We start from the raw sequence: 12,161 nt of genomic DNA, 5'->3' as shown, positions 1-12,161 counted from the left end.
CTGCACTGAGTCAAAACAAGACAGGCCAGGTGAGCTGAGGTGAGCTGGAACACTAGTCGCAGTTCATGGTGGCCAAAGTGCCGCCCTAGGCAATCGCCTATTTCGCCTATATGGACACGCTGACCCTGGCCGTGACGTACAAATAACTTTGTGGATTTCTATTACATTTATTCAAAACAAGAAATATTTTTGTGTGTGCAGAAATATATTTGTGAACCTTATTTTTTGGTGTGGATTTGTTTTACATTTATATTCAACGATAACTATTTTTGTGTGCATGTGTGCATGCGGAGAGAGTCATTGATATATAAATCACAAAATACATTCTTTCATTCTCGAGGAGTCAAAGTCACCTCAACCCTGACTGAAGAGATTTCTGGTGTGTGTGTGTTTGTGTGTTTTACCTGCAGGGCATCATAATACATCTTCTTGCCCTCCTCGTCAGTCCTGTCAGACATCAGCCAGGCCTTCAGCAGGTACTCATAGAAACTGTCACCCAGGCCACCCACGGACACGTGATCTGCAACACACAGATAAACACATTATAACACACACACACACACACACACACACACACACAGGCCTCCTACATGCATGCTAGTTTAGATTACACCTTCTGGACCATCCATAGATCACCCTTCACATGACACAGGGCCAGAAATATGTGTTTAATATACAGAGAACATACCTACAGTCTATATATACTACAGTATGTGTGTGTTATTAACATAAGAGAGCCTCCAGCCAGCCGAGCTGTACTTAGCTGTATTCTCCCTGCTGATTGTCAGTGAAGGCTCATTCATATGCATGTGTCATTAACAGAGTCCAGCCCTGTTTGTGGAGCGCAGAGATTAAATGTCAGCTGTGATCATCTTGAAGGGAAAAGAAAGGAGGCAGGTGGTAAAGACGGGAATGGTTTTGAGCCGATAAGAGCACCTGGCCCTCTGCGAGTTCAACATTAAAACCAGGAACGAGCGCACCGAGACGAGCTTAAAATAGAGCAGATGAAAAGCGATCACAAATTCACGTATGAACATATTTCGAATACGTACTTTGAAGCAGAGAGAAGTCGGATACTATGACTGTTAAAAGCTTAAACATGACTATGTTTTCTGTGTATGTACAGCGTATGAAAGAGGCTGTGGCGGAGAGATATTTTTTCAGACAACATTAGGCTGCAAACATCCCTGGGTCATAATTTATTCAACAAATGCATTCCCATCACTATTGCATAATTTCTTTCTAGATGAAAAACCCTCTCTGACTAAGACGAGCATAAAAGGGGATTTTTTTTTTTCTCCTCCTTTGAAACTTGCTGTTTCTATTCAGCATTCCTCATTGAATATGTCATAATTTGCATAAAATACTTGGATGAAAACACAGTTACTGGCTCTGGTTAAGAGTGTCAGCTAAATGCCAACAATTATAACGGTGGATGTGCTTTCAGTAGCTTCATTCAGTGTTTTATGCATCATACAATAAAAGTAAGTAGACCAGAAGTGCAGGTCCGTATTAACCGTCACAGATACGAACAGCGCTCCAATCAATGGCTGGGTATCAAAAACAAAACAGGACTCTAATAAACTCTGAAGCACATCAGTGGATATAAAAATAAATAAATAATAAAACTGGAACAAAGGATTTCTAATTTAATGCCACAAATTTCTTGTGGAAATCAAGAGAAATATGCCCTGATTTTATGTAGAACAGTGACTGGTCTGACACGTTTACAAGGTGAAATGGATATTAAAGCTTATTAAGCATGAAAAGCTATTAAGATTCATTCATTTCAAAACTGAAATGCTCACAAGCTGGAAGATCCTAACAACATTAGAGACACTACTTCAGCTTTTCTGGTGATTTTTCAATTTCCTTTTCCCCCCTCTGCATGTGCCCTTTCCTATTGATCCAAACACCACAGTCTCACAACAATAAATTATAAAGAACATTATGTTTCTGTGCTATTTTGTATGCATAATACGGTTTCAAACAAAGTCAGTTTTTAATCCATTAATGGTGTAATACGCCTGATCTCTGCTGTTCTTGGTTGGTGGCAAGAAATGAAAACACAGCAGGCTAAAGGATCATTTTTCTGATATTCCTGATGTTGTGTTTAGGTCCCAACCAAACCAGTCAGGTGTAAATAATATTATAGAGATTATAAAATATATGAGAGATAACTTCTGTTATGATTTGGCGCTATATAAATAAATAGTTCCAGCCACTAGTCCATTAAAGTCCTAGAAGTTGGTTTCAGGATTTAGATTAAGCAACACTGAAAATTGGACTTTCATTTGTGAACGTGCAGGTTGCCGTTAGCTTACCAAACTATTTAAGGACGAGATCGACATTTTGGGAAATATGCTTATTCTCTGTCTTGTCGAGAGTTAGACAAACAAGATTGACAACACTCTCAGTCACTTGAGAATATCAATACCACTTTATCTGTCTGTTACATTTAAGCCTAACAGAGACAGAGCGCAACGCTTCATACTCTGAAAACCACCCCGACCGGAGAGGAAAACAATCACCAAAGACTGAAATCATGTGCGTTATCAGTTACAAGGCTCATAGATATGGGTCAGTAGGGCCCTGCTACACCCACTAGTAGGTTTTGTCATCAATTCACATGGTCGATCACCGAAAGAAGGAATACAAGAAGACGACAGCGACCTCTAGCAACCGTAGTAATTATGACAGGAAGGCGCTGTAATAGGACAGCATGAAATTACATATGGGGTGGAGTTTGTTGGGGTTCGCATCCTGTGTGAAACCAACAACGTGTAGTTGTCTTTGCGTTCATAAGCCTTTAGTTTCACTTTCACTTTTGAAATATAGTTATTTCAAGCCAAAAGCCAAAACACAATGTTTTTCCATAAACTTAACGTAGTGGTTTTGTTCCCTAAACGTAAAGAAGCTGTTTTGTTTGTGCTCAAAATGTAACGTTTCATGCAGCTTTACATGTTAGAACGTGTTGGTTTTAAGTCTCGCTTTCACTTTTACAACGTAGTAGGTGTACTAGGCCCCTCCTGACACATGTGGTGCTTATAGCGAGCGATAACGCACATTTAATTGCCTGATAGCATTCGAATCAGTTGGACTTCCTGAAGTCTCTGCTGGTGATGATGACGAGCTAATCATCTAACTCTCTGTAAGAAATTATTTCCCAAAAAAGGTCAAACTACTCCTTTAAGAACTTGATATTTTGATGTAGTAGCTACGTCGATGCTTGTCACTTTGAGTTTGTTCTGGGGTCCAATTTCTGCTCTCTAGTGGTCAAAAATCACTTAGAGCTGCTTTAAGAATGGGTTGAAAAATGGATTTTGATAGCCAGCCTTTCTCTTGTCAGTGTCACTTTCATTACATCTACTCAGCCGGCAGTTTTCTCCGACATATGACAAGTGGCATAAGGAGAGGCTTTTACTGCTGGATTTTCTCCCCCAAACTATACCTTACATCCCTTCTCCTTTATATATTATTTCTCTTTCATGTCCCTCTCCTCTTCCTCAAAGTCAGACCTCTGTATCATTATCATCATTACCTGCTCAGCTACACGCTTTGAAGAGTCTGATGATCGACTCAGTATTATACCCCGTTACCACAACCTGTCAGGAAGGCAGACGGGTGAACGGACACATGCTGTTAAAGATAGAGATTGGGGGGAGGAGTGAGTATGAAAATACGTGACAGTGACGCGGGTAAAATAGTGGGTTGCAGTAATGTAAAGAGTAATGTCAACAAGGCTGGATGGAAAGATGAGAAGGTGTGAAGAGAGAGAGAAAAGGGACACTACAGCCATTCAGACTGCATCCACTGCTAGAACAATGTTAACATAAATCAATCTTGTTTTGCATAAGTTGAACAATTGTTGGGTCAGTCTGTCATCATGTATGACGTCAATATATATAAAAAAAACTAAGAAGAAATTAGGGCTGCACAAAAAATCAAAATATTATCAAAATCGCATTATGACCTTCTGCAATTTTCAAATCACAGGCTGAGGAGGAAATTGCAAGAATTGTTAAATATATATGTCAAACTACCATTTTAAATTACATTTTAAATTATGGTGGTGCTGCAGAGATGTCCTGGCCAACACATCATATTCTGCAGACTAAAGAAAACATCTTTGTTTTCTCGCAATCCTCGCAAAAAAAAAAAATCACACCATAATCACTTTAATGTATTTTTCAATGAAAATGAGAATGACGTAAAAATGATCATTCCCTCTAATAAAGTAAATCATATTGCAATTGCAAAATCAATCAAAATAATCATGCAGCCCTAGAAGAAATTATGTCAAAAACTTACTAACTACAGCTGCAACAAATGTTTATATTTTAGCTTTAATTTAGACCAATTTCCCAAAGCCCAAACTGATTTATTCAATTTGCAACAGTTCAAAACCAAAATAAATCCAATTTATCATGATAGAAGACGAAGAAAACAAGTTTATAATCACATTTAGGAAGCTGGAACCAGAGAATTTTAGGCTTAAATAAGACTTGAGGGAGAAATTGATTATCAGAATAGTTACTGATCATCTTTGTATCGATCGACTCATCAATTCATTGATCGATCATTTCATATAGACGGCTTTTAACAAAATTTTGCCAGTGGATCTGAGAGCTCTAGAAACAGTGGCAGGAGACTATTTATGTTCAATAACTGAGAGGAAGTTAATCTCTTGAAACTCTAAAATCTGAGTGGGAGCCAGTGAAGTGATTGAAACATCAGAGGGATATTTGTATTCCTGGTTTCAGTCGGTACAAATTACAGGTGTAGGATAGTTTTCTTTGAAAGAGCAACATAAAGTGCATAACAGTAATACAGAAACAAGAGGTAATTTGCATGCATTAGTGTTTCAGCATCATCTTGGGAAAGAAAAGGTCGAACTTTGGTGACATTCTTCAAGTGATGAATGCAAATTTGCATCAATGTTTCCGATATCAGCCTCAAAGAACAGGTTGCCATTAACCCAAAGATTTCAGCCTGTGATTTTCATATTAATCACACTGTGTTTACGTCTCTTTCTCTCTCTGTTTCATCTGTTCTTCTGCAGGAAGTCTTGCATTTGTGTTTGCAAAAACGTGTGGCAACAAGGCAGAAAGGATTTGGCTACAATGATGTTTGTGACAGCGAAAGCTTAATATAAGAAACACAAATTCAATGTTTACTCTCCCTTTAACCAGTGGAGAGCCAAAGAGCTGGAGAAAACCAACCATTTTTTTTTACTGACAATGGTCCACTGTATTAAAAACAGCTTTAAGGAGTGTCCCAAATCACACTGACAACTTAAATCCCCTTTAATGCGAGCGCTGACTCAACAACTGGAATATCTGGTTCCTTATAAGAGAAGCGGGAGCAGCTCTGACCACGTGTTCATCGTGCATGTGCGTCAACGAAATAAAGAAACAGGAAGACAAATGGTGGTTGGCACAGCTTCTAAGAGACTCCTGATCTGAAGGGCAGTCAGTGTTCCCACTCAGGTGCTGCTGTGATACTCAAGTACTACACAAGAGGGGACTGGAGAGAGGCAAGACAAAATAAACTGGATGGGATGTGATAAGAGGGGGGAAGAGGACTTACGTTGGCCCCACTGGCCGCTGTTGGGGTTCAGGTAGTTGGGGTAGAGTCCCTGGGGTTTGTCCAGGCGATTTAACACTTTCCGGATGTTCATTACCTAACGATTCAAAGAATAAAGTACAAAGTAAAGCTCACTTCAAACACCACAAGTAGAAATACAGTATGTAAAAGAATTGTATGAGTCCCTCTCAAAAGACAAGTTATATATGTCATATAATCAGTATGGGGAAATAAGCAGTTTGCATAAGCATTTTGTGAAATAGTCACGCAATTGAATGTACCGATCCGTGTACAAAGACACAAATTTCACATTTTACAATTTAATTAATTTCTTATGTAATCCATGTAATTGTGAACTGGGAAGCAAACACCGCACATGGATTAGGTCGGGGTGGATGGGCGGCTAAAAAAACACTGGACTTTCGCCCAGGAGACCGGTACTCGTACCCCGTGTGAAACCAAAAGCCATAGTTGATGTATTGTCACGGAACTTCTGTAAGTTAGAGCACTTCCTGAGTTATTTTAACCCAAATCACCATCTTTTCCTAAAGCTAACTAAGTAGTTTTTGTCGTGTAACTTCCGTACACATCTGGTGTTATTTTAACCCAAATTGTAATCTTTTCCTAAACCTAACTAAGTAGTTTTGCTGCCTAAGCCTAACCAAGTTAATTTTTTCCTAAACCTAACTAAGTAGTTTTGTCACATAATTTCCGTACTTAAGTTACGCCACTTCTGATGTTATTTTAACCCAAACCAAAATATTTTCCTTAACATAACTAAGTAGTTTTGTTGCCTAAGCCTAACCAAGTCAATCTTTTCCTAAACCTAAATAAATAGTTTTATTTTGAAAAGACTGGAGCAGAAATTGACACGTGCATCACGTTGCTGGACATTCGTAGAAAAACACACAAAAAATAAGTTGTTGAAAGTCGTGCTGAGCATCATGAAAAAAAAGGGAAATTCCTGTCTATGTACACGAATCAAATAGATTAAATGTCGTGACTATTTCGCAAACTGCCGTGAGACTGTGTTGAAATAAGATAATTTTTTCCTTCCAGGAAATCCCCTCTCTGAGTTCTGACACCTCTAAAGTGTGAGAGTTAAAGTGGAAATCCTGCACAAATGCATCCATTAACTGTGGGAAAAAATAGTAATATAATCTTATTCTCATGTGTGTCTGTTACCTTCTGTGCAAACTCCGGATTCCCTGAGAGTTTGCTGAGGTGCATGAACTCCAGATGCAGGGTGCCGTACTCTGCCAGGATGCTGCTGCCGCCCGAGGCCCAGGGCCAGTTCCTACCAATACCGCTGGACAAAGATAAGAAGAGAAGGAGACAAGAGGGTTCTTTTAAATAAAACAGGACAACAAAAAGCACAGCTGGTGGGTAAAAGAGCTGCATAATGTTTGACATTTTATTTTCAGCCACAAGCAGAGGCACCTTAACTTGTTGTAACTTGTGTGTATATTTCATATTAATTCCTCCTTCAAGTGCTTTGTTAACAACGAAACAAGAATACAGCATGAGTCATGTTAGAAAAGGAATTCATGAGCACAGAAAACACGCTCGTCTCGATATTAAACTGACAAATCCTTAAAAACTCTCAGTGACTCAGCAGTCACTTTAAATTGTGACGACTACTAAAACGTTTCTGTAATTTACATGCTATTCTAGAAAGCTTCTTTTGCTTTAGTGACATTTACAAATAGATTCTTAAAATGGATACAGACGCAGTTACATTAACGACACTGAAAGCTAACTTCACACTCCATTTGTCAGATTTATGGGTGCATTTATTAGTTTTTTTGTGACACGTTTGACTTTGGCAGCACTTGATATCCTTGCCGGTGTCTCTAGGTCAGTAAATCCGAGCTTACGGACCCCACCCTTTCCCCTAATGCTGGCTGTGGCGACTCTCAGGCCATATGTGAGAGTTACCAACCTCTGGCACGCTTGACAAGGACAGAAGACCAAGCAACGGGGTGTATATATGTGTGTGTGTGTTGGATCATTAGAGCCGCTGACAGATCACTTCCACGCTACGGACTGATGACTCTGGTGGCGATGCTTCAAGTAACTACTCATGAATACATATTAATGATTCACTACACACACACCAGAATGTGTGCACTACAACAACTACATGTGGACACGTGAGCTGCACACACACAGGAGACATCCAACAAATGAGAAAAAAGAAGGAGGAGGAGGAGGAGGAGTGTGAATTGGGAGAAGTGCCACACACACACACACACACACACACACATATCGCTTCAAAGAGGTGGATGAACATACTAATTATCCCCCCTTCAACTCATCATGCTGCACAAGCCATAATTTGTTTCCCATTACACCATGGATTTAATCAAGTCAAGCAGACACAGAGAGGACCACCGCCGCAGCATCAGCAGCGAGCAGAGATCAGGGTCAGAGAACATAATATGGCGAGGAAAAAATCCCATCACTGTAGACCTGATTAAGTTGGGAGTTGTGTGTTTGTTAGCTTTGGACTGGTCCAGACATTACAATTAGATATTAAAGTCTAAGATTACCTGCATAAATAGTTTAATATATTGTGGAAACAGACAACTTTCGCCCCCTTAGCTTTTTTTTAGGTGGTGTTATTGTTGGCACCGCTGTCGCAAAGACAACCGGATCGCTTTCCATTTTCATCAGAGCCTAGCAGAGCCTTTTCCGGGGATCGTACCCGGTGGCAGACAGAATTGCAGAGTGAAAATGAGGCTTATAAACGCAGATAGTGTTATTATTCTATATCCATTACACTGTGCAATCAACATTTTTTTTCGGGTCTGAAAAGTGAAGCCAATGCTGAAGTGCCTTAAACTTGCATTCTTTCTAATAGCCAGCAGGGGTCGACTCCTCTGGTTGCAAACAGAAGTCTGATTGTATAGAAGTCTATGAGAAAATTATCTTACTTCTTACTTGATTTATTACCTCAGTAAACATTGTAAACATGAGTTTATGGTCTCAATCACTAGTTTCAAGTCTTCTTCAATACAGCATGATGTTCATTTAGTAAATTATGGTCCAATTTGGAGTCGACCATAAAGAAGGGTATGCTTAAGGGCGTGGCTACCTTGTGATTGACAGGTCTCTACCACGGCGTTGTCCGGTCTGGGAGCAGAACGTGTTTTCGTCTTACAACTTTAACCCTTTCACAGTGTGTTTTCAGTTCATGAAAGTTAATTATAACATTTTTGGTCGCCTAAAAATGTCTTATTCAGTGTTCGGTTGTACTTAGCTCCACCTTCTTGTGTCACTTCCGGTTGCAAAAAAACAAGGCGACGGCCAAAATGCCGAACTAGAGGCTTCAAAACAGCAGTTCACAAACCAATGTGTGACGTCACGGTGACTACGTCCACTTTTTATATACAGTCTGTGTTTAAAGCAAAAAATGTGTCTATTGCCACTTTAACTTCAAGTGTGTTTCAGAGTTCCAGCTACGTCCAGAATAACATGATACCTTTATCTCCACAACACTCTCCACTTCCCCTCAGTCAACTTGTAGGCTTGATCTGTCTATCAATCCTTTTCAATCCTTTTATAAACCCTGTGATAGATCCCTTCTCTTGGTAGGGTGGAGACGCAGAGGTAAACGCACCCCTGTCCACGCCAATCCCTCCCAAAGCCCCGCTGTGAGACAACTAAATCCCTGTTAAGGAGAACAAAACAAAAGACAGCAGGGAAAAGCTGCTGCGTAAAGCAAACAGACACAAACCAATGAAGGGCAGCGCGGATATAAAGGAAAACACTGGAGACGGATAGATGAGGGTGTGTTTGGAATATCATTAATCTGGCCAGGGGGTTTGCATGTTTTAGAAAGATAAATTTAAGACTATTTGACATGAGTAATGCCGGCTGGAAATTAATTAGAAAATGAAGAAGTTTTAAAAACCAAAGCTGTCAAACCCCGTCGACTTGTTTGATCACGGCTATTGAAGTTATTCAACTACTTGGGCAAATAATGACACTGGGAATTTAACTTAAAGCAATAAAATTTAACTTTTCGAAGAAATAAAGCACTCATCCTCTTATGAAAGTTGCCTGCATGAGCAATAACATGCACCCTTGAATGATTAAAGACAATGAGGTGTTTTGCCGCAACAGCCTTACTTGGTCTGCAATGACCAGCAGCTAAAGGTGACTAATGTTAACAATTATTAACCTGTAATTGTCACTTGTTGCCATGGTTCAGCAAAAGTTACACAGGCTCATTTTAAGGGACAAAAAGTAACAGTGTGTAACATTTAGGGGGATCTATTAGCAGAAAATGAATATGATATTAGTATGTTTTCTTGAGTGTATAATCACCTGAAAATAAGAATTTGCTTTTGTTACCTTAGAATGAGCCGTTTATATCTACATAGATGTTTCTGCAGTAGCCCTGAACAGACAAACCAAAAACTGGCTCTAGATAAGGGGCATTTTCTTTTTTGTGTCGGCCACCGTAGTTCTTCTACACGCTTGACACACAGGAGAAGTTTCAGTTTGTTGCAATCTGCAACCTCACCACTAGATGCCGCCAAATCCTACACACTGCTCCTTTAAGTAAAGGAGACTGCATATATGTCAGTAATAAAGCTGTGACTTTTAATATGATTTTTTTTTCAATTTGGGGAAGATATTAAATATTGGATCTGTAATCATGTGTTTGAATAAACATTTTCCAATCAAATACAATTGAGTTCAGATTACAGTAAATTAGTTGAGTTCAAATTAATTTGAAAAAATCTATTGTTTTGGTAAAGCAAAAATAGATATGTGGTCTGAGTTTGTTTTTTTTTGTTTATGCAGAAAGTTAACAGAGACTTATATAGAAAGAGATTAAGTGGGAAAACCACTGATGCTATGTGCTAATATAGTTTTAGGGAATGGATTATGCTATTAGGATGGCTCCAGTGCGTCATTGAGCCACAATTTCAGGCCCGCCAAAAAATTCCTGAACACGAACACTTGCAATAACAGCCCTGCGATTGAAATAATACATAAATGCTGGTAAACCCAACAAAAACACTGGGTCAGGGAGGTGCCTTTGCTCTATTTTGAAATTAACTCGTTTCTATAGCTACTGAAGGCCATTCAAGTCTGTTTTCTGATGGAAACTCTTTGTTGTTACAGCCACTTCCCGTACTGGGATTGGAAACTGGCATTCATCCATTGACAACCAGCACAACACGACTGTATTAGTCCATCTGATGGGAGGCCACTGTTGTGTTTGACTGCTGATGCAGATGTCCTGGTGGCCCAGTTTCAAAGGCACTGTTACCAACTAGCACGCTCTACATCCCTTTTCTCACTTGGGATGTAATGAGAGTTATTACAAGCTCTGAGCTATAAAAACAGGGTTTGGTTTATGACCTCTCCTTGCACTACAGACTACACTGCAATATTATAAAAATACTGCACAAGTGGTGGATGTTTGAGGATACATCTTTACAGGAGCCTCAACTGGCTTTCATCCCAATTTGAAGACATTATCTAGTAATGAGAAAGCAATGATATCTACTGCAAAATGGGAATGAATTTCTCCTGTTGACTGTGTTTTGTGATCTCAATCGACTTAATTTTCACAGTCAGGGGTATGAAGATTCATATCAAAAGCCGGCTGAATAAAAACTCTCAGTTTGTCGAATTTGATTCACTAACAGGAGGCACAGCGACGTCTCTCTCTTCGTCATCATGCTTTACAATAATGTAATGCAGCACACTGAAAAACACTCAGTAATTCTCTTTGAAACCTAGATTGCAAACGTTAATTAAATGTTATGATGACCTAGAACTAGATGACTTTTTTTTATTTTTTTGGAGATTATGCAAAGCTTAGGCCAGTGTAGCAAAGCTGATATTGAACTTTCATAATAAATCAAGAGATGAGCCGGCATCATCCACCTCTGATAGGACTGATATGATGCAGTTTGTTTGGCTAATAGGAGCCCAGCCCATAGATTTTAATCAATTTGCCCATGTTTCATCCTGTTTCATAACTGTTATCATGAAGATGGGAAATCAGGCAAGTCACAATTAAATTAATGGTGTTTTTTGGTTTAGTATTACCTTTCCTTTAAATATTCTATGTTATCACACTACATTTTGTTTAAGAGAACATTTGCGTACAATTTTTCAATCTCAACTTTTAAACCATTTGCTCCGACAACTGGGCAATAACGAGGCTACCTCCATCTGCTGAGGAAGTTCGTAAATGGTCAAACAAAAAAACTGGCGTGCTCAAATCAATCATCTTTAGAGTATGATTGGTGTCGACCCAAATATCTAAAAATTGGTAAATTAAGTTGTCAGGACTCACAAATAAGTGTGTAACACTTTTAATGATGCACAGCAGTAAATGGAAACGGACGGGTTTCAACCATAGACTGTATGAGAAGTGGACGTAGTCACCTTGACGTCACCCATTGGTTTGCGGACTACTGTTTTGAAGCCTCGAGATTTTAATTTTCATATATATTTACTGTATGTCACAGCTGTACTACTCATGAACACCGTTTACAGAGCATTTCAACAACTTCTACGGGGATGTCCATCAAGATAATCACATA

At 39.2% G+C, this 12,161-nt stretch overlaps 1 protein-coding gene across 3 annotated transcripts in view; it reads right to left on the bottom strand.

Moving 5' to 3' along the window:
• Positions 1-12,161, bottom strand: part of man1a1 (mannosidase, alpha, class 1A, member 1) — a 148,173-nt gene that overhangs the window by 12,294 nt on the left and 123,718 nt on the right. For all 3 annotated transcript variants that reach the window (XM_037750428.1, XM_037750429.1, XM_037750430.1), the window contains 3 exons: positions 6,772-6,895; positions 5,590-5,683; positions 405-520 (listed from right to left, as the gene is read on the bottom strand). In XM_037750428.1, the coding sequence (XP_037606356.1) occupies positions 405-520; positions 5,590-5,683; positions 6,772-6,895 (334 nt within the window). The remainder of the gene's footprint in view (positions 1-404; positions 521-5,589; positions 5,684-6,771; positions 6,896-12,161) is intronic.

The sequence above is a fragment of the Sebastes umbrosus genome, chromosome 18 (genome assembly GCF_015220745.1).
Source record: "Sebastes umbrosus isolate fSebUmb1 chromosome 18, fSebUmb1.pri, whole genome shotgun sequence".
In the NCBI taxonomy this organism is placed as follows: Eukaryota; Metazoa; Chordata; class Actinopteri; order Perciformes; family Sebastidae; genus Sebastes; species Sebastes umbrosus.
Note: the sequence above shows the minus strand (reverse complement) of the source record. Positions and strands in the feature narration are given on the sequence as shown.